This window comes from Symphalangus syndactylus, chromosome 13 (assembly GCF_028878055.3).
Source record: "Symphalangus syndactylus isolate Jambi chromosome 13, NHGRI_mSymSyn1-v2.1_pri, whole genome shotgun sequence".
Classification (NCBI taxonomy): domain Eukaryota; kingdom Metazoa; phylum Chordata; class Mammalia; order Primates; family Hylobatidae; genus Symphalangus; species Symphalangus syndactylus.
Window position 1 is genome coordinate 37,823,786 of NC_072435.2, and position 22,906 is coordinate 37,846,691.

General features: G+C 45.6%; 1 protein-coding gene across 1 annotated transcript in view; it reads left to right on the plus strand.

Annotated features, from left to right (window-relative positions):
- Positions 1 to 22,906, plus strand: part of LOC129461100 (zinc finger protein 627-like) — a 67,346-nt gene that overhangs the window by 10,947 nt on the left and 33,493 nt on the right. The window contains exons 2-5 of the mRNA XM_055239968.2: positions 17,488 to 17,631; positions 18,523 to 18,649; positions 20,205 to 20,265; positions 21,493 to 22,844. Of these exons, the coding sequence (XP_055095943.1) occupies positions 17,584 to 17,631; positions 18,523 to 18,649; positions 20,205 to 20,265; positions 21,493 to 22,642 (1,386 nt within the window). The 5' untranslated portion in view covers positions 17,488 to 17,583 and the 3' untranslated portion in view covers positions 22,643 to 22,844. The remainder of the gene's footprint in view (positions 1 to 17,487; positions 17,632 to 18,522; positions 18,650 to 20,204; positions 20,266 to 21,492; positions 22,845 to 22,906) is intronic.

Sequence of the window (22,906 nt, forward strand, 5' to 3'; positions counted from 1 at the left end):
ACAGGCATGAGTAACCACACCTGAGATGTTTTATATTTGCAGTTTTTAATAAAGCAAAGTCAAAAAGGACAATTTTTAGGATAAATGACCTTAGGTTGAAAACATTTTTATTTTCAAGGAAAAATTTGTGAATTCATTCCTGTACCAAAAAATTATATCCAGTTCATTTACTACAGCATGAAATTTTATTGAAAAGAACTTAATAATTTCAAATGTGAGCAGCAGTTATTTTATTTTTTCCTTTCACTTACTGTCTCCCTGAGTTTCTTTTCTTTTTTATTTATTTATTTATTTTTTGAGACGGAGTTTCGCTCTTGTTGCCCAGGCTGGAATACAATGGCGCGATCTTGGCTGACTGCAATCTCCGCTCCCGGGTTCAAGCAATTCTCCTGCCTCAGCCTCCCAAGGAGTAGCTGGGATTACAGGCATGCATCACCATGCCTGGCTAATTTTGTATTTTTAGTAGAGATGGAGTTTCTCCATGTAGAGGCTGGTCTCGAACTCCTGACCTCAGGTGATCCTCCTGCCTCAGCCTCCCAAAGTGCTGGGATTACAGGCATGAGCCATCGTGCCCGCCTGGATCTTTTACCTACCATATAGATAAAACCATGGTCAAAAGTGATACAGAAGCAGGCGGAGCAAGATGGACAAATAGAACCCTCCAGTGATTGTTCCTCCAACAAGAACACCAAATTGAACAGCTATCCACACAAAAAAGTAACTTAGGCCGGGCGCGGTGGCTCACACCTATAATCCCAGCAGTTTGGGAGGCTGAGGCAGGCAGATCACGAGGTCAGGAGTTCAAGACCAGCTTGGCCAATATGGTGAAACAGCGTCTCTAGTAAAAAATACACAAATTAGCCGGGCATGGTGGTGTGCACCTGTAGTCCCAGCTACTCAGGAGGCTGAGGCAGGACAATCGCTTGAACCCGGGAGGTGGAGGTTGCAGTGAGCTGAGATCGTGCCACTGAACTCCAGCCTGGGTGACAGACTGAGACTCCGTATCAAAAAAGAGAAGAAGAAGAAGAAGAAAAAGAAAGAAGAAGAAGAAGGAGGAGGAGGAGAAGAAGAAGAACCAAACATCAGCTATGCAATCACAGTACCTGGTCTTATATTAAGTAAAGAGGCACGGAAAAGGGTGGGAAAGCAGCCTTGAATTGCCTGTGCTACCACTTTCCCATCCTCTTGCAGAAGCCACATGGCACAGAGAGAGAATCTGTAAGCTTGGGAGAGGGAGAGCACGGTGATTGTGGGACTTTGCATTGGAACTCAGTGCTGCCCTGTCATTAGCAGAAAGCAATATGGAGCAGAACTCAGCCAGTGCCCATGGGAGGAGCGTTTAGATCAGCCTTAGCCAGAGTCGAATTGTCCATCCCAATTGCCAGAACCTGAGTTCTGGCAAGCCCTGTCACCATGGGCTAAAATGTTCTGGTGTCCTAAAGAAACTTGAAAGGTAGTCAGGGTCACAAGGATTGCAATTCCTGTGTAAGTCTTGGTGTTGGGTGGGCTTGGAGCCAGTGGACTTGGAGTGCACACGACCTAGTGAGACACTAGCTGGGGTGGCAAAGGGAATACTTGTGCCACCACTCTCCTGGCCCCAGGCAGTACAGCCAGCAGCTCAGGGAGAGACTACTTCCTTCTACTTGAGAAGAAAGGGGAGAGTAAAGAGGACTTATATTGCAACTTGGATGCAAGCTCAGCAACAGGGCACCAGGCAGACTCGTGAGGCCTCTATTTCAGGCCCTAGCTCCTGGACATTTCTAGATACACCCTGGGCCAGAAGGGAACATACTGCCTTGAAAAGAACCCGGTCCTGGCAGAATTCATCACCTTCTGAACCCCTGGGCCCTGTGTGATCAGCAGGGGTAGCCAGGCAGTACTTGTATGGGCCTTAGGTAAGACTTAGAGCTGTACTGGCTTCAGGTGTGACCCAGCACATTTCTACCTGTGGTGGCTATGGGGAGAGATTCCTGCTGCTGGAGGAAAGGAGAAGGAAGAATAGGCCAGACGCAGTAGCTCATGCCTGTAATCCCAGCACTTTCGGAGGCTGAGCCCAGGAGTTCAAGACAAGCCTGGGCAACATGGCAAAATCCCATCTCTACAAAAAATACAAAAGATTAGCCAGGTGTGGTGGTGTGCACCTGTAGTCCCAGCTACTTGGGAGGCTGAGGTGGGAGAATCACTTGAGCCCAGGAGGTCAGGGATGCAGCGAGTCAAGATTGCACCACTGCACTCCAGCCTGAGAGACAGAGCAAATCCCTGTCTTAGAAAAAAACAAACAAACAAACAAACAAAAACTTCTGTACAGCAAAAGGAACAGTCACAGTCAACAAAGTGAAGAGACAACCCACAAAATGGAAGAAAATATTTGCAAATGATCCACCTGACAAGGGATTAATAAACAATATATGGGGAGCTCAAATACCTCAATAGGAAAAAAATCTAATAATTCAAATTAAACATGGGCAAAATATCTGAATAGACATTTCTCAAAAAAAGACATAAAAATGAAAATCAGATATATGAAAAGGTGCTCAACATCATCAGAGAAGTGAAAAGACAACAATACCGTATCATCTCACCCCAATTAAAATGGCTTTTATCCCAAAGAGAGGTAATAACAAATGATGGCAAGGATGTGAAAAAAAGAGACCCTTGTACACTGTTAGTGGCAATGTAAAATAGTAAGCCACTGTGGAGAACAGTTTGAAGGCTCCTCAAAAATCTGGAATTAGAATTACCTATGATCCAGCAATCACATTGCTAGGTATATTCTAAAAAGAAAGGAAATCAGCATATCGAAGAGATATCTGCACTCTGATGTTTATTGCGGCACTATTCACAATAGCCAAGATTCAGAAGCAGCCTAAGTGTTCATCAAAAGATGAATGGATAAAGAAAATGTGGTACATATTGGCTGGGCACGGTGGCTCACACCTGTAATCCCAGCACTTTGGGAAGCCGAGGCAGGCGGATCACAAGGTCAGGAGATTGAGACCATCCTGGCTAACACGGTGAAACCCCATCTCTACTAAAAATACAAAAAAAATTAGCCAGGCGTGGTGGTGGGTGCCTGCAGTCCCAGCTACTCAGGAGGCTGAGGCAGGAGAATGGCATGAACCCGGGAGGCGGAGTTTGCAGTGAGCCGAGATCGCACCACTGCAGTCCAGCCTGGGTGACAGAGTGAGACTCCGTCTCAAAAAAAAAAAAGAAAATGTGGTACATATACACAGTGGAGTACTATTCAGCCATGAAAAAGAATGAGATCCCGTCATGTGCGACATCATGCATGGAACTAGAAGTCATTATGTTAAGTAAAATAAGCCAGGCACAGAAAGGCAAACTTCACATGCTCTCACTAATTTCTGGGAGCTAAAAATTAAAACAATTGAACTCATAGAGAAAAAGAGCAGAAGAATGGTTACCAGAGGCAAGGAAGGATAGTGGAGGAGGCAGGAAAGTAGGGGTGGTTAATGGGTAGAAAATTATACTTAGAATAAATAAGATCTAGCATTTCATAGCACACATGGTGACTACAGTCAACAGTAATTTATTATACATTTAAAAATAAAGGGGTATAATTGGATTGTTCGTAATGAAAGGAAACAATAAATGCTTGAGGTGATGAATACCTGATTTATCCTAATGTGATTTGATATGGCTTGGCTGTGTCCCCACCCAAATCTCAACTTGAATTCTGTCTTCCAGAATTCCCATGTGTTGTGGGAGGGACCCAGGGGAAGGTAATTGAATCATGGGGGCGGGTCTTTCCCATGCTATTCTCACAATAGTGACTAAGTCTCACAAGACCTGATGGATTTATTTGGGGTTTCTGCTTTTGTTTCCTCCTCATTTTCTCTTGCCGCCACCATGTAAGAAGTGCCTTTTGCCTCCCGCCATGATTCTGAGGCCTCCCCAGCCATGTGAAACTGTAAGTCCAATTAAACTTCTTTTTCTTTCCAGTTTTGGGTATGTCTTTATTAGCAGCTTGCAAATGGACTAATACAGTAAATTGGTACCAGCAGTGGGCTGTTGCTGAAAAGATACCCAAAAATGTGGAAGCAACTTTGGAACTGGGTAACAGGCAGAGGTTGGAACAGTTTGGAAAGCTCAGAAGGCAGGAAGATGTGGGAAAGTTTGGAACCTCCTACAGATGTGTTGAATGGCTTTGACAAAAATACTGATAGTGATATGAACAAGAAAATCCAGGCTGAGGTGGTCTCAGATGGAGGTGAAGAACTTGTTGGGAACTGGAGCAAAGGTGACCCTTGTTATGTTTAAGCAAAGAGACTGGTGGCATTTTGCCCCTGCCCTAGAGATTTGTGGAACTTTGAACTTGAGAGAGATGATTTAGGGTATCTAGAGGAAGAAATTTCTAAGCAGAAAAGCATTCAATAGGTGACTAGCTGACTTGGGTGCTGTTAAAAGCATTTGTTTTAAATGGGAAACAGAGCATAAAGGTTTGGAAAATTTGCAGCCTGATGATGCAGTAGAAAAGAAAAACCCATTTTTTGAGGAGAAATTCAATCTGGCTGCAGAAATTTGCATATGTAGCAAGGAGCCAAATGTTAATCCCCAAGACCATGGGGAAAATGTCTCCAGGCCATGTCAGACACCTTCACACAGCCCTTCCCATCACAGGCCCAGAGGCCCAGGAGGAAAAAGTGGTTTCACGGGGCCGGGCCCAGGGTCCCTGTGCTGTGTGCAATGTAGGGACTTGGTGCCCTGTGTCCCAGCCACTCCAGCCATGACTGAAAGGGGCAAACATACAGCTTGGGCTGTGGCTTCAAAGGGTTGAAGCCCCAAGCCTTGGCAGTTTCCGCATGGTGTTGAGCCTGTGGTACAAAGAAGTCAAGGATTGAGGTTTGGGAACCTCCACATAGATTTCAGAAGATGTATGGAAACACTTGGATGTCCAGGCAAAAGTTTACTGCAGAGGTGGGGTGCTCATGCAGAACCTCTGCTAGGGCAGTGCAGAAGGGAAATGTGGGGACAGAGCCCCGCTACAGAGTCTCTACTGGGGCACTGCCTAGTGGAGCTGTGAGAAGAGGGCTACCATCCTCCAGACCCCAGAATGGTAGATCCACTGACAGATTGCACTGTGCACCTGGAAAAGCTGCAGACACTCAACACCAGCCCGTGAAAGCAGCCGGGAGGGAGGCTGTACCTGCAAAGCCACAGAGGCAGAGGTGCCCAAGACCATGGAAACCCACCTCTTGCCTCAGTGTGACCTGGATGTGAGCCCTGGAGTCAAAGGAGATCATTTTGGAGCTTTAAAATTTGACTGCCCTGCTGGATTTCAGACTTGCATGGGTCCTGTAACTCCTTTGTTTTGGCCAATTTCTCCCCTTTGGAATGGCTGCATTTGCCCAATACCTGTACCCCCACTGTATCTAGGAATCAGCTAGCTTGCCTTGGATTTTACAGGCTCATAGGTGGGAGGGACTTGCCTTGTCTCAGATGAGACTTTGGACTATGGACTTTGGGATTAATGCTGAAATGCGTTAAGACTTTGGGGGACTGTTGGGAAAGCATGATTGATTTTGAAATGTGAGGACATGAGATTTGGAGGGGTCAGGGGTAGAATGATATGGTTTGGCTGTGTCCACACCCAGATCTCAGCTTGAATTATATCTCCCAGAGTTCCCACATGTTGTGGGAGGGACCCAGAGGTAGGTAATTGAATCATGGGGGATGGTCTTTCTCATGCTATTCTCATAGTAATGAGACGGGTTTATCAGGGATTTCTGCTTTTGCTTTTTCCTCATTTTCTCTTGCCGCTGCCAGGTAAGAAGTGCCTTTTGCCTCCCGCCATGATTTTGAGGCCTCCCCAGCCATGTGGAACTGTTAAGTCCAATTAAATATCGTTTTCTTTTTTTCTTTTCTTCTTTTTTTTTTTTCTGAGATGGAGTCTCGCTCTGTCACCCAGGCTGGAGTGCAGTGGCACGATCTCAGCTCACTGCAACCTCCGCCTCCCAGGTTCAAGCAATTCTTCTGCCTCAGCCTCCTGAGTAGCTGGGACTCCAGGCTCGCGCTACCATGCCTGGCTAATTTTTGTATTTTTAGTAGAGACAGGGTTTCACCGTCTTGGCCAGGCTGGTCTTGAACTCCTGACCTCAAGATCCACCCACCTCAGCCTCCCAAAGTGTTGGGATTATGGGCGTGAGCCACCGCGCCCAGCCAACATATTTTTCTTCCCAGTCTCAGGTATGTCTTTATCAGCAGTGTGAAAATGGACTAATACATGGTTATTACACATTTAATGCCTGTATTAAAATATCTCTTGTACCCAATAAATATATGCACCTACTATGTACCCCCCCACACACAAAAGATAGTGTGCTTTCTGTTTTTAAATAGGTTTTGCCTAAAGTCTAGTTAAGTATGATAATGGTATATCCACTTTTGTTCTCTTTTGATTACTATTTGCATGGAATACCTTTTTACCTCTGTATTAGGCTTTTCTTGCATTGCCATAAAAATACCTGAGGCTGGATAACTGATAAAGAAATGTTTTATCAACCCATGGTTCTGCAAGCTTTATAGGAAGCATGGTGCTGGCATCTGCTCCGGTTCTGGAGAGGCCTCGGAGTTTTTACTTACAGTGGAAGGTGAAGCCAGAGCAGGCCTCTCACATGGCAAAATAGGAACAAGAGAGACAGAGGTAGAGGGGAGGTGCCACGTACTTTCAAACCACCAGATCTTGTGCGAACTCAGAAGAAGAGCTCACCTATCACGAAGGGGATGGCCCAAGCCATTCATTAGAGATCTGCCCCCATGATCCAAACACCTCCCACCAGGCCCCGCTTCCAACCTTGGGGATTGCAATTCAATGTGAGATTTGTCGGGGACATACATTCAAAGTATATCATCCTCCATTCCACTTCGAGTATTTTTGTCCTGGGGTATAAAATGAATGTCTTGGCCGTGGATGGTGGCTCATGCCTGTAATCCCAGCATTTTTTTTTTTTTTTTTTTTTAAGACGGAGTCTCACTCTATCACCGGGCTGGAGTGCAGTGGCATGATCTCGGCTCATGGCAACTTCCGCCTCCCAGGTTCAAGTGATTCTCCTGCCTCAGCCTCCCGAGTAGCTGGGATTACAGGCTCGTGCCACCACGCCCAGCTAATTTTTGTATTTTTAGTAGAGATAGGGTTTCACCATGTTGGTCAAGATGGCCTCGATCTCTTGACCTCGTGATCTACACGCCTTGGCCTCCCAAAGTGCTGGGATTACAGGTGTAAGCCACCGTGCCAGGCCAATCCTAGCATTTCTGGAGACTGAGGTGGGAAGACTGCTGGAGGCCAAGACTTCAAGTTCAGCGTGGGCAACATGGTGAGACCTTGTGTGGAGAAGAAATTTTTTTAAATTTATACAATAATGACATTTTAATGTCATTCTATCAATTGATATTCGGTAAGTGTTAGGTGTGACTGATATTCTGGTTGTGTATAAAATTAACTCAATTTTTGAGATATGAAAACTGCCAGGGCCAGGCATGGTGGCTCACACCTGCAATCCCAGCACTTTGGGAGGCTGAGGCAGGCGGATCACCTGAGGTTAGGAGTTTGAGTCCAGCCTGGCCAACATGGTGAAATCCCATCTCTACTAAAGATACAAAAAATTAGCCCAGCATGGTAGCACGCGCCTATAATCCCAGCTACTGGGGAGGCCAAGGCAGGAGAATCGCTTGAACCCGGGAGGTGGAGGTTGCAGTGAGCTGATATCGTGCCACTGCACGCCATCCAGCCTGAGCAACAGAGTGAGACTCTCTCAAAAGAAAAAAAAAAAAAAAAAAAAAAAAAAAGAAAAGAAAACTGCCTTTTATTTTTAATTTTTTTGTATTTTTATTTTTGAGACAGGGTCTCACTCTGTCACCCAGGCTGGAATGCAGTGGCTCAATCACTCATCACTGCAACCCCAAGTGATTCTGGGCTCAAGTGATTCTCCTGCCTCAACCACCCTAGTAGCTGGGACTACAGGCACATGCCACTATGCCCAGCTATTATTTAACTTAAATTTTTTTGTGGGGGATGGTGGTATGGAGTCTTGCTCTGTCACCTAGGCTGGAGTGCAGAGGCATGATCTTGGCTCACTGCAACCTCTGCCTCCTGGGTTCAAGTGATTCTCCTGCCTCAGCCTCCCAAGTAGCTGGAATAACAGGCGGCCACCACCATGCCTGGCTAATTTTTGTTTTGTATTTTTAGTAGAGATGGGGTTTCACCATGTTGGCCAGACTGATCTCAAACTCCTGACTTCAGGTATCCACCCACCTCAACCACCCAAAATGCCAGGATTACAGGTGTGTGTCACCACACCCAGCCCTGCCCATGTTTTTAACTTAAATTTTCATACTCATACATGTAGCTCCACATTCTCCTCTATTCACAGGCCCTGATAATCTCTATTCTACTTTATCCCTTTATGAATTTGACTATTCCAGGCACCTCATATAAGTGAAAGCATATAATATTTATTCTTGTGTCTCTGGCTCATTCAACTTAGCATAATGTTTTCAAGTTGCATGTATGTGTAAACATGTGTCAGTAATTCATTGCTTTCTTGTGCCTGAAAATATTCTATTGTAGGGATAAACCACACTTTGCTCATCCATTTTTATGTTGATAAACATGTGGGTTTTTTCCACGATAATATTTTGGCTGTTCTGAATAAGGCTGCTAAGAAATTGGTATACATGTGTCTCTGTGTGTTGTGCTTTTGATTTTTTAGGATATATACCTAGGAGTTGAATAGCTGGGTCACAGGGGAATTCTAAGTTCACCCTTTTTAGGAACAGCTACACTGTTTTACACAGGGGCTGCAATGTTTTACATTCTCTACAGCAGTGCACAAGGATTCCCATTTCTCCATGTCCTCATCCACACTTATTATGATTTTTTTTTTTTTTTTTGAGACGGAGTCTCACACTGTCGCCCAGGCTGGAGTGCAGTGGCACAATCACAGCTCACTGCAGCCTTGACTTCCCTGGCTCAAGTGATCCTCCTACTTCAGCTTCCTAAGTAACTGGGACTATAGGTGCTAAGGTGAGACTACAGGTCTGACCCCTGCTTTCCATCGTGGCCTGAACTAGATTTCTAGATTTTCAGGTTTACTTTGAGATGCCCTTAGCTGAGAGGGGAATCCTTCAGTTTGGGAGAGAGGGGTGGGCTTTGAATTTTATTTTTGGTTTACACATAGAATAGCTGGAGTCGGACTGTGATTTGATATATGTAGAAAATCTGTTAAGGTCAGAGACCCATTGGATTACCTTATGGAGAAAAGGTTTATGAATTTGACAATTTATGTCAGTCAGTACCTTAAACTGACTCCAGGTGAGTTTCCTGCTGGTGAAAATGAAGGTCTGGGGCTGGGTGCGGTGTCCTTGTCTCTACAAAAATACCAACATTAGCCAGACATGATGGCGGGTGCCTGTAATCCCAGCTACTCTGGAGGCTGAGGCGGGAGAATCCCTTGAACTCGGAAGGCGGAGGTTGCAGTGAGCGGAGACCGCGCTATTGCCCTCCAGCCTGGGCGACAGAGTGAGACTCCGTCTCAAAAAAAAGAAAAAAAAAAGAAAACAAAAGAAAATGAAGGTCTGGAAGGAGAGAGAGAGCGTTGCCACACTATGCAGAGGGGACAGGAAGGCATGTTGAGAGCCTAGAGTTAAATCCTTCAGTGTTCCGGCCTCATCACCAGGTTGTGATCAGTTCTGGGGCTCTGTTTCAGCAGTCAGAATCTGGCTCCCAAGAATCTGTTTAACCTCCTGCTGAACTGTGGCTGAAAAACTGCTTCTCTGAGCTAGTTCATGTTTTTGCTTTTCTTCTCTTTTGATTCCTTTATAGAATATTGCTGCCATATAATTCCAGTTTTTCCACACATTTAACAATTTTATTCCATTGCTGGTGTGTTTTTATTTTCTTGGTGAAAAGAGTAGACTCCAGGGCACGGTGGCTCACGCCTGTAATCCCAGCACTTTGGGAGGCCGAAGGGGGCGGATCATTAGGTCAGGAGATTGAGACATCCTGGCCAACATAGTGAAACCCCGTCTCTACTAAAAATACAAAAATTAGTTGGGTGTGTTGGCGCGTACCTGTAATCCCAGCTACTCAGGAGGCTGAGGCACGAGAATCGCTTGAACTCAGGAGGCGGAGGTTGCAGGGAGCCGAGATCGCGCCACTGCACTCCAGCCTGGAGACAGTGCGAGACTCCGTCAAAAAAAAAAAAAAAAAAAAAAAAGACTGAGAGATCAGGTGGGAGAAAGGCTTGGCCATGCAGCCAGCAGCCTCATCCCAACTTCCCGATCCCTGGAGGACATCAGACCCCCTCTCCTACTGCAGTGTGGCCTGTGTGGCCTCGGCTCCCCTTCTGCTCCGAGGCCAGGGGATGGCTCCACTGGACAGTGAGTCTGGGATTCCCTGCACACAGTTGTGACCCCCCAGTCCTGATCCTCCAGTCCAGGAGGAAGAAGCAGGAAGGGCTCGCAGACTACTGGCAGGAATTCTTCTTAAATGCAAATATTCCCTAGGAGGGGTCAGGTCACTGCCCAGGGAGGAACCCCCCCTCCCCCCGCGCCCCGTGCCAAGAGCTGTATCTGGAACCTGTTCATCTGGCTCCACTCAGCTCTGGGAGATCACTTATTCTGTCACTCAGTGTCCAGGGGGCGGGACCTGGAGCACTATCCAATCAGAGCCGCTGGGCGGGGCCGTGAGAACTGTCAATCAGGCGCCCTGCAGGCTGGAGGATGCGAGGTTGAAAAAGCCCGCGGCGTCTTCTCTGTCCCCTGCGCTCGGCTCCCTGCTCGGTCGCGCTGGAACCTGTACTGGCAGCCGGAGGTGGAAGTAGGAACCGGGATACCGCGGAAGCCGGGAAATGGTGAGTGTCCGAGGCCGGGTGTCCCAAGACGGGGTAAGGCTGGTTGTAACCGACCGGAACCGGCTGTGGCGGGACCCAGACCTCCTAGCTGTTGTCTCTGGGGTCTGAGGACCCGAGTGCCCTGGCGCAGCTCGGTCCTCGGTCCCCTCGGCCTCAGGGTGGGGCTGGGCCTGCAGCCGGGACTCCGGGCGTCCTGTCCGGTCCCTGCGCGGCAACTGCGGCCGCGGCACCTACGGCCCTGGCTCCGGAGCCCTCTCTTGGCAGCTCCGTGTCTGCAGCCCCGCGTCTCCCCAGATTGTGCGGGGGACACGGGAGGGTCATGGGGAGAATCCGCCTCGGGTGCGGGGTTCATGTGGAAGGAGCAGCAGTCTGTGGGGTCCCCAGTTCCTCCTTTGTCTCCAAGGGGCTCGAGTTTTTACTGAGATATCCAGATATATGCGAAGCAGGGTCTCAAATCCGCAACTGTGATCCCTGGCCCAGCTTCTCCTAGGGCTGCCAGCAAATCCCTGGATTTCCAGATCCCGCTCCGCGTTTTAGAGCTGGCCTCCTCTTCAGTTCACCACAACAATGTCAACTCTTCGTCCTCCAGGCTTTGTTTCAAACACAGCCGTGTGTGTGTGTGTGTGTGTGTGTGTGTGTGTGTGTGTGTGTGTGTGTATTTTTTTTTTTGAGACGGAGTCTCGCTCTGTCGCCCAGGCTGGAGTGCAGTGGCGCAATCTCGGCTCACTGAAACCTCCGCCTCCTGGGTTCAAGCGATTCTCCTGAATTTTTAGTAGAGACGAGTTTTCACCGTGTTGGCCAGGCTGGTCTCAAACTCCTGACCTCAGGTGATCCACCCTCCTCAGCCTCCCAAAGTGCTGGGATTACAGGCATGAGCCACTGCAACCGGCCTCACACGTTTTTCATATATATCTATCTATATCTATATCTATATCTATCTATATATATATATAATTTTTTTTTTTTTTTTTTTTGGTGGAGACGGAGTCTCACTCTGTTACCCAGGCTGGAGTGCAGTGGCACGATCTCGGCTCACTGCAACCTCCGCCTCGCGGGCTCAAGCAATTCTCTTGCCTCAGCCTCCCGAGTAGCCGGGACTACAGGCGCGTGCCGCCATGCCCGGCTAATTTTTGTATTTTAGTAGAAAGGGGTTGTCACCATGTTGTCCAGGCTGGTCTCGAACTCCTGACCTCAGGTGATCCGCCCGTCTAGGCCTCCTAAAGTGCTGGGATTACAGGTGTGAGCCATGGCGCCTGGCCACACTCAATATTTTAATGGGCTTTTTTTTTTTAGAGGGCAAAATATGGCTCCTTCTGTAAAGATTTGTGTTTGTGAACATTTCACATTTGAGGAAGCCGAGAAAAACCACCTGACACTCTGCTGTAAACAATCTTTATGCCTCTCCTCCTTTTATCTGCCCGAGGCACGGACACCTTCTGAGAATGTCTTTGGGTTGAAGTTTATCTTTGGAAACTTTACAGGGCGATGTGTCCTCAACTCACCCTCCATCTTATCCTGGTCCTGGGTTTCAGAACTGCCTGGGGCTGACCGAGGATGCCCACAGCTGCCATGTTTCTTGGAGGGTGGGTCACTCCTCCCAGAGGACAACCTGAGGCGTGGAGTTGGGGCTTCCCAGGAGAGGAGCTGGGTGCCCTGGGGTGGGAGGAGTCCCCTGGTATTCCCCTCCTTAAAAAGCTAATCCTGGGCCAGGAACAGTCTCTCACGCCTGTAATCCCACCACTTTGGGAAGCCTGTAATCCCACCACTTTGGGAAGCCGAGGCGGGCAGACCCCTTGAGTCCAGGAGTTCGAGACCAGCCTAGGCAACATGGCGAAACCCCGTCTCTACTAAAAATACAAAAAAACTACCGGGTGTGGTGGTGTGTGCCTCTAGTCCCAGCTCCTGGGGAGGCTGAGTTGGGAGGATCACCTGAGCCAGGGAGGTCAAAGCTGCAGTCAGCCGCATTCGCACCACTGCACTCCGGCCTGGGCAACTGGAGTGAGACCCAGTCTCAAAAAAAAAAAAAAAAAAAGCTCTAATCCCCTGGGACACTCAGCTCTTCTTCCCCAACCCCAGATTCCATTCCTTGGGGACACTTGGCTCATCAGCCAATTGGATGGTGGTATTGAGGGGACAAGGCAGAAATGATTCCTGTTTTCTGGATGCTCTCAGAATAGTGAAGGGAGAAAACTATTCCTAAGGACAGGAAAACCCACCCCGCTGAGATGGTGCAAGAACCTGAAAAGCAAAATGCACTTTAGGAACACAGGGGACACACAATGTGTCGTCTCCTGGGAGGGTGGTCACTGAGCACTTCAGTGAGCAGGATGGGAATGGGGGGATGCCCCTGGTGACAGGAGGATACGATGTGACACTTGAGTCAGACTTGTCTGCGTTCTAGGTCCTTATTATCTCTCTCTGGGCTTGTCACCTTGCAAAGATTGGTTCACCTATTTCAGCTTCAGATTAAATCTCTACTTTTGGAAGCTTTTCAACTATCTTTCGGTTATCAATTTCTAGTTTAATATGATTTGATAGTATACTTTATAGCATTTCTATTCAATTTGTTAAGTCATATTTTATGCTTCCAGTGTAGTTTACTTTGGTGAATCTTTCATGTGAGCTTGAGAGGAATGTGTACTCTGCTGGTGTTGAATGAAGGATTCTATAAATACATATCAATTAAATGCAGTTGATTAATTGATACAGTTTGGCTGTGTCCCCACCCAAATCTCATGTTGAATTGTAGTTCCCATAATCCCCACCTGTTGTGGAAGGGACCTGGTGGAGATAATTGAATCATGGGGGTGGTTTTCCCCATCCTGTTCTGGTGATAGTGAGTGAGTTCTAAAGAGATCTGATGGTGGCCAGGCGCGGTGGCTCACGCCTGTAGTCCCAGCACTTTGGGAGGCGGAGGTGGGAGGATCACGAGGTCAGGAGATCGAGACCATCCTGTCTAACACGGTGAAACCCCGTCTCTACTAAAAATACAAAAAATTAACCGAGCGAGGTGGCGGGCGCCTGTAGTCCCAGCTACTCGGGAGGCTGAGGCAGGAGAATGGCGTGAACCCGGGAGGCGGAGCTTGCAGTGAGCCGAGATCGCGCCACTGCACTCCAGGCTGGGCGACAGCGAGACTCCGTCTCAAAAAAAAAAAAAAAAAAATAGAGATCTGATGGTTTTATAAGGGGCTTCCTTCTTTGCTGGGCACTTGTTCTTCTCCTTCCTGCCACCATGTGAAGAAGGACGTGTTTGCTTCCCCTTCTGCCATGATTATAACTTTCCTGAAGCATGTCTTTATTAGCTGCATGAGAACGGACTAATACATTATTGATGCTGTTGAGTTTAGCTATATCATTAGTGATTTTTTTGTTGTATTGACCTATTAATTATTGATAGAGGTGAACTGTTGGCTTCCAACTATAATTTTGGATTTGTATATTTTGTCTTATGGTTTTATGTTTTTGTCTTGTATCTTGATGTTATATTTTATGGGCATACATATAAGTAATAAAGATTATTATACCTTATGTCTTTTTTTTTTTGAGACAGGGTCCCCATCTGTCTCCCAGGCTGGAGTGCAGTGGCACAATCACAGCTCACTGCAGCTTTGACCTCCCAGTGCCCAGGCTCAAGTGATCCTTCAGCCTCAGCCTCCTGAGTAGCTGGTACTACAGGCATGTACCACGATGCCTAGCTAATTTTTGTATTTTTTTTTTGTAGAGACAAGCCTTCGCCATGTTGCCCAGACTGGCCTCGAGCTCCTGGACTCAAGCATTCTGCTCGCCTTGGCCTTCCAAAGTGCTGGAATTACAGGTGTGAGTCATTGTGCCTGGTCCTGTTATATCTTCTTGCAGGATTGACCTCTTCACTGTTACAAAATCTCTTTTACAAGGCAATTATGGCCAGGCATGGTGGCTCACACCTGAAATCCCAGCACTTTGGGAGGCCAAGGCAGGTGGATCACCTGAGGTCAGGAGTTCGAGACCAGCCTGGCCAACATGGTGAAACCCCGTCTCTACTAAAAATACAGAAAATAGCCGGGCATGGTGGCAGGCACCTGTAATCCCAGCTACTCGGGAGGCTCAGGCAGGAGAATCACTTGAACCCAGGAGGCGGAGGTTGCAGTGAGCCGAGATTGCGCCATTGTGCTCCAGCCTGGGTGACACGGTGAGACTCTGTTGCAAAAAAAAAAAAAAAAAAGCAAGCCCAAGGCAATTATGAGGAAAATTCCTTGCCATTTTCCTTGATCTAGAATGTGATTTATCTGAGTTTTACAAAACTATTGCACATTTCTTTTGATTAGTGTTACAATGGCTTATCTTCCGTCATACCTTTTTATTTAATCTATTCATATCTTTTTGTTTGAGATGATTTTCTTGTACACATTACTGAGCCTTGTTTAATCTACTGTGTTAATCTCTGTCTCTTTTTTGTATATATAAATAACAGACATTTAAAGTGGTAATTGATATAATTGTATTAATATGTATATGTGTAATTGTTCTCTGTTGTACTTGTTTTCTTTTCTCTTTCTTTCTTTCTTTCTTTCTTTCTTTCTTTCTTTCTTTCTTTCTTTTCTTTTTTTCTTCTTTCTCCCTTCCCCTCCCCTTCCCTTCCCTTTCCTTCCTTCCTTCCTTTCTCTCTCTCTCTTTCTCTTTCTTTCTTTCTTTCTTTCTTTCTGTCTGTCTGTCTGTCTGTCTGTCTGTCTCTCTGTCTCTTTCTTTCTTTTTTTAGACAGAGTTTTGCTCTTGTTGCCCAGGCTGGAGTGCAATGGCACCATCTCAGCTCACCACAACCTCCGCCTCCCACGTTCAAGCGATTCTCCTGCCTCAGCCTCTTGAGTAGCTGGGATTACAGGCACCCGCCACCATGCCCAGCTAATTTTGTATTTTTTAGTAGAGACGGGGTTTCTGCATGTTGGTCAGGCTGGTCACAAACTTCTGACCTTAGGTGATCTGCCTGCCTCGACCTCCCAAAGTGCTGGGGTTACAGGCGTGAGCCACCACGCCCGGCCGACTGTTTAAAACTCTGCTTTAACCTCTAATTTCTGCTGAACTGAGCCTAGAAATCAGTCATTGCTGAAACTTAGGGCCTCCTCAGGTTTTTTCTAGAAATGTGTTATTTCCTGGGGCATGTGTGAGGTATTCCCCAGGATACCAAAGTGCTTTTGATTAGCCTAATTTCTGAAGGTAATTTTCTCTCCAGATTGTTTTTCTGGGTCTTAGATGGTCTATTCTGTCTTAGTCATAGACTATTGTTCCAGATGGTTGCAGGCGTTTTGTTGACAATATTTTTATGTAGTCCCTGCCAATTTTTGACCCCAGTTAGGTTTCAGTGTAGTTGAAACAGAGAAGAGAGCCTTATTTCAGACTTTTCGTAGGCCCAGGAGAAATTGGAGTATACGAAGATAATATTTGCAAATAAAATAAATATAATATTTGCAAATAAAATGGTAGAATAGGTCACTGCGCCTGGCCTGTTCTACATTTTCACTTGCCTTTTTCTCTTTGTTCATCTCTCTGCCAACAGTGTGGTGCGTTGAATATTATAGTTTCAAAATCCTTCATGTATGTTAGGTAAGCTGTCACTTTCTGGTTTAGAAGATTTTTAGCATTTTTAGACATTTGTTACCTCCATTAGTTTTGTTTAAGTAGCTTTTATTGACTACTAAGAGGTCTGTTTTAATGATTTAGGGAATTCTATAAATATTCATGAGAGATGACACCTTGGTGACATGCAGTTCTTTTTTTTTTTTTTTTTTTTTTGAGATGGAGTCTTGCTCTTGTCGCCCAGGTTGGAGTGCAATGGCATGGTTCCAGCTCACTGCAACCTCCGCCTCCTGGGTTCAAATGATTCTCCTGCCTCAGCCTTCCTAGTAGCTGGGATTATAGGCGTCTGCCACCATGCCTGGCTAATTTTTGTATTTTTAGTAGAGATGGGTTTTCACCATGTTGGCCAGGCTGGTCTCGAACTCCTGGCTTTGTGATCTGCCTGCCTTGGCCTCCTGAATGCTAGGATTATGGGCGTAAGCCACTGCGCCCGGCTGACATGCAGTTCTTTAGAAGAATGTGTACAATCTTTATCCATCTTTCATTCTCCTTTGATGTTACCTAATATTTAAAAATTTTCCTTTAGGATGATGAAATACATTTCATTAACCTTATGTTACCCTTCATTAAATTTAGTTTACAGAAAACCAGTTGCCAGCTTCCAGATGTTCTCTTATTGTAATCACATAGAATGGGCTAAATCCCCTAACATGTGAAATGTTACGTACCAAGGTCACTCAGACCCTTCATACCCAGAGTTGTTTTTTCATGGCCATCTTAGTCTGTTTTATGTGAGTTAGAATAGAATACCTGAAATTGGGTAAAATATAAGAAATGATATTTGTTTTGTACAATTCTGGAGTTTGGGAAGTCTAAGGGCACAGTGGTGCATCTGGTGAACGCCTTCTTGCTGGTGGGGACTCTTCAGCATCTGAGGCAATGCAGGGAGGGTATTCCTAGGGGAGGGGTTGATTGTGCTAGCTTAGGGGTCTCTTCCTCTTCTTCTGAGGCCACCAATCTTACTCCCCAGATATCTCATTTACTCATTGACCCTTTCATCCATCAGTGAATGAATCCATTCATGAGGCAGAGCCCTCATGACACAGTCACCTCTTCAAGGCCCCACTTTTGAATACTGACACATTGGGGATGAAGTTTCAGTATGAGTTTTGGAGGGGACAAACATTCAAACCTAGCAGTGGCCAATCAGGTATGCTTCTCTGCTGATTATATCACAAAATTTCAAACTCCCAGAAGGAAGATGGAAATTAAGCAAATACCATATTATTTACTTATTTATTTATTTTTCAATTTAATTTGAGACAGGGCCTCACTCTGTCACCCAGGCTGGAGTTCAGTGTCACACTCATGGCTCACTGCAGCCTTTACCTCCTGGGTTCAAGCAATCCTCTCAGCTCAACCTCCCTAGTAGCTGGGACTACAGGCGTGTGCCATTATGCCTGGCTAATTTTTGTATGTTTTGTAGAGATGGGGTTTCGCCATGTTGCCCAAGCTTGTCCTGAACTCCTGAGCTCAAGCAATCCACTCGTCTCAGCCTCCCAAAGTGCTGGCATTACAGGTGTGAGCCACTATGCCTAGTGGCAAATATCATATTGTTTGAATAAATAGTTTAGGCACACAGCTCCTTTTCTTTGTTATGCTGGTGCAGCTCTCCTTAAATCTAGCTCTGAGATACCATCATAGTTCAACTTTCTAAATAAACGTGTGTAGGGATATGTTGTCTCAGAGCTGCTAATATTGTCTCTTGTAGACAACACATAGTAGGACTTTGTCATGAAAGTTAGTATAGACCCACTAGACAGAAAGACACTAGAGGTGATCTGGGCAGCATATCTCACTCCCTGAAATCATGAATGAGAGGCTTGTCCGTATTGGCTATTACTTTACTGAATGTGTTCAATTCTAGCATCAGAATTGCTATGATGGAGAAAGTGAGTATAGACAGGATAAGAGTCTGATGACCAAGTCATTGAATAAATGTTTGGAGTCTATAGCATTCTATGAACTTCCTCTAAAGTGAATGTAGCTTCCTAGTGCTGTCAGTCTGAACCTTCCTCCTCTGCCATGTGGGATGTTTCAGGACTCAATGATCTTTGAGGATGTGGCCGTGAACTTTACCCAGGAGGAGTGGGCTTTGCTGGATCCTTCCCAGAAGAAACTCTACAGAGATGTGATGTGGGAAATCATCAGGAACCTGATGTCTGTAGGTAAGGATGACATCATTTCTTCACTTAGTCAGTTACAGAACAAGTGTTTCTTGGTCATCTACACGGCTCAATGATTTGAAACATGGTAAGGAATACAGTAGACTGGCCAGATGCAGTGGCTCACGCCTGCAATCTTAGCACTTTGGGAGGCCAAGGTGGGCGGATCACTTGAGGTCATGAGTTCAAGACCAGCCTGGCCAACATGATGAAACCCCATCTCTACTAAAAATACAAAAATTAGCCATGCGTGGTAGTGCACGCCTGTAGTCCCAGCTACTCAGGAGGCTGAGGTGGGAGAATTGCTTGAACCTGGGAGGCAGAGGTTGCAGTGAGCCACGATTGTGCCACTGCACTCCAGCCTTGGCCACAGAGCAAGACTCCATCTGAAAAAAAAAGTAATACAGTAGACCCTTGAACAAAGTGGGTGTCAGAGACTCTTAACCTCTGCACAGTTGATGATCTGGTTTTAACTTTTGACTCTATAAAATGTTAAATGTTGGCTGGGTGTGGTGGCTCACACCTGTAATCCCAGCACTTTGGGAGGCCGAGGTGGGTGGATCCTGTGAGGTTAGGAGTTCGAGACCAGCCTGGCCAACATGGTGAAACCTGTCTCTACTAAAAATACAAAAAATTAGCCGAGCATGGTGTCGGGTGCCTGTAATCCCAGCTACTCAGGAGGCTGGACGGGAGAATCGCTTCAACCTGGGAGGTGGAGGTTGCAGTGAGCTGAGATCATGCTACTGCACTCCAGTCTGGGCAACAAGAGTGAAACTTCGTCTCAAATAAAAAGAAAAAAAAGCTAAATGTTAATAGCCTATTGTTGACTGGAAGCTTTATCAGTAACATAACCAGTCAATTAATACATATTTTGTGGGTTGGTGTGTATGTGTAAGTGTATATTAGGACAGTGTCTCACTTTGTTAGTCAGGCTGGAGTGTAGGGGCATGGTCATAGCTTAATACAACTTAGAACTCCTGGGGTCAAGCAATCCTCCTGCCTCAGACTCTTGAGTAGCTAGGATTGTAGGCAAGTGCCACCATGCTGGGCTGATTTTTAAATTATTTTTTGTGGAGATGGAGGTCTTGCTATGTTGCCCAGGCTGGTCTCAAACTCCTAGCCTCAAGCAGTCCTCCCACCTCATCCCTAAGTGCTGGGATTATAGGTATAAACCACCATGCCTGGTCTGTTTGGTCTATTATATATGGTATTCTTATAATAAAATAAGCTAGAGAAAAAAAATGTTATCAAGAAAATCATAAGGAAGTGAAAACATATTGACTTGATTAAGGGGATCATCCTAAAGGAATCCTTTTCATTGTTTTCACATTGAGTAGCCTGAAGTGGAGGGGTTGGTCTTGTTCCCTCAGAGGCAGCAGAGGTTGATAAAAGTTTGCATATGAGTGGACCTTTGCCATTCAAGCCCATTTTGTTCAAGGGTCAATAATACTTTGGTGAATAAGTCAGGCATGGCCACACTGTCCCATGAACGTAGAATCTAAAATGTTTCTATTATTTTATAATCATTTATCATAACTTTTATGGGTCTATATTTTAGGAATAAAATGGGAAGACCGGAACACTGAAGATCAGTACAAAAATTCCAGGAGAAATCCAAGGTAATTTGCACTTATAACATGAAGCTGTGTCCCTTGAGATAATGTTAGAGTGATAGGAAATTATATTTATTTACTTATGTATTCATTTATTTGAGACAAGGCTTAATCTCTCACATAGGCTAGAGTGCAGTGGCATGATCATAGCTTACTGCAGCCTTGAACCCCTGGACTCAAGCCATCCTCCTTTCTTGGCCTTCCAGAATGCTAGGATTACAGGCATGAGCCACTGTGCCCAGTGGAAATTTAAAGAACAAGCAAACAAAGTGAAGCAGCCCAGCTTCAAATTTGTTAATTTTTAGAATGTTTTCTCCAAAAATATATACTCAAATACATACACATTCATTGTTTGCAAAATAGTTGCCTTGGAAACAATATTAAGAAATCCCATAGTGGCTGGGTGCGGTGGCTCACACCTGTAATCCCAGCACTTTGGGAGGCTGAGGAGGGCGGATCACAAGGTCAGGAGATCGAGACCATCCTGGCTAACATGATGAAACCTCATCTCTACTAAAAATACAAAAGAATTAGCTGGGCATGGTGGTGGGCGCCTGTAGTCCCAGCTGCTTGGGAGGCTGAGGCAGGAGAATCGCGTGAACCCGGGAGGTGGAGCTTGCAGTGAGCCGAGATGGTGCCACTGCACTCCAGCCTGGGCAACAGAGTGAAACTCCGTCTCAAAAATAAAATAAAATAAATAAATAAATAAAAGAAACCCCATAGTGGCCAGATGTGGTGGTTGATGCTTGTAATCCCAGTACTTTGGGAGTCTGAATGGGAAGATTGCTTGAGCCCAGGAGTTTGAGACCAGCCTGGGCAATGCAGTGAGAACTCATCTCTACAAGAAATAAAAAAAAAATTAGCCAAGCCTGCTGGCGTATGCCTGTAGGCCCAGCTACGTGGGAGGCTGAGGTGGGAGGATTGCCTGAACCTGGAAGGTGGAGGCTACAGCGAGCTATGGTCATACCACTGCATTCCAGCCTGGGCAACAGAGTGAGACCCTGTTTCAGGAAAAAAAGAAAAAGAAACCGCCTAGTAACTTCACTGTTTTGATAATAGCTATAATAGAGCCCCTTTGCAGAGAATTCAGTCCACTCACTGTCAGACACTTCAGACAGAGCATAAAGCCTACGTTTCTCATGATAATGTAAGATATGCAAATAGAATGCTTGCTAATAAATATAAAATTATTTATCAACAAACTCTTTGTAATGTGCTTCTTAATTTTTTTAGAAATCATATAGCAGAGAGACTCTGTGAATGTAAAGATGGTCAATGTAGAGAAACTTTCAGCCTGATTCCAGACGGTATAACGAACAAGACTCTTCCTGGGGTAAAACCATGTGAAAGCAGTGTGTGTGGAGAAGGCAACATGGATTATTCATCTCTGAATTGCTACATCAGAGCTGACATTGGACACAAACCATATGAGTGTCAGGAACATGGAGAGAAGTCACATAAATATAACCAGTGTGTAAAAACCTTCAGTTGCCTCCATTCCTTCCAAACACATGAAAAGCCTCACACTGGAGAGAAACCCTATGATTGTAAGGAATGGGAAAAAACCTTCGTTTCTCTCCAAACTGTTCGAAGATACAGGGTAACACACAGTGGAGATGGACCTTATAAATGTAAGTTTTGTGGGAAAGCCTTTGATAATCTCAGTTTATATCTCACACATGAAAGATCTCATACTGGACAGAAGCCATATGAATGTAATGAATGTGGGAAAGCCTTTGGTTTTCCCAGCTCCTTTCATAGACATGAAAGAACGCACACCGGGGAGAAACCATATGAATGTAAGCAATGTGGGAAAACCTTTAGTTGTTCCAGTTCTATTAAAAAACATGAAAGAATCCACACTGGAGAGAAGCCCTATGAATGCAAGCAATGTGGGAAAGCCTTCGCTTCTTCCAATTCCTTTCAGTATCATGAAAGGACTCACACTGGAGAGAAACCCTATGAATGTAAGCAATGTGGGAAAGCCTTTAATTGTTCCAGTTCCATTAGAAAACATGCAAGAATTCACACTGGAGAGAAACCCTATATATGTAAACAATGTGGTAAAGCTTTTAGATTTCCCAGTTCTATTAAAAATCATGAAAAGACTCACACTGGAGAGAAACCCTATGAATGTGAGGAATGTGGGAAAGCCTTCAGATATTCCAGTTCACTTCGAGTACATAAAAGAATTCACACTGGAGAGAAGCCATATGAATGTGAGGACTGTGGGAAAGCCTTCAGTCATCCCACGACCTTTCATAGACATAAAATTACCCACACTGCAGAGAAACCTTATGAATGTCAGGAATGTGGGAAAGCCTTCCGTTATCCCATTGCTTTTCGTAGACATAAAATTACCCACACTGCAGAGAAACTTTGAGTGTAAGGAATGTGGAAAAGCCTTCTGTTATCACAGTTCCCTTCAAAGACACGAAAGGACTCACAATGGAGAAAAGTTGTATGGATATAAAAAATGTAAAGCCGGCTGGGCATGGTGGCTGAAACCTGTAATCCCAGCACTTTGGGAGGCCAAGGCAGGCGGATCATGAGGTCAAGAGATTGAGACCATCACAGCCAACATGGTAAAACCCCATCTCTACTAAAAATACAAAAGTTAGCTGGGCATGGTGGCATGTGCCTGTAG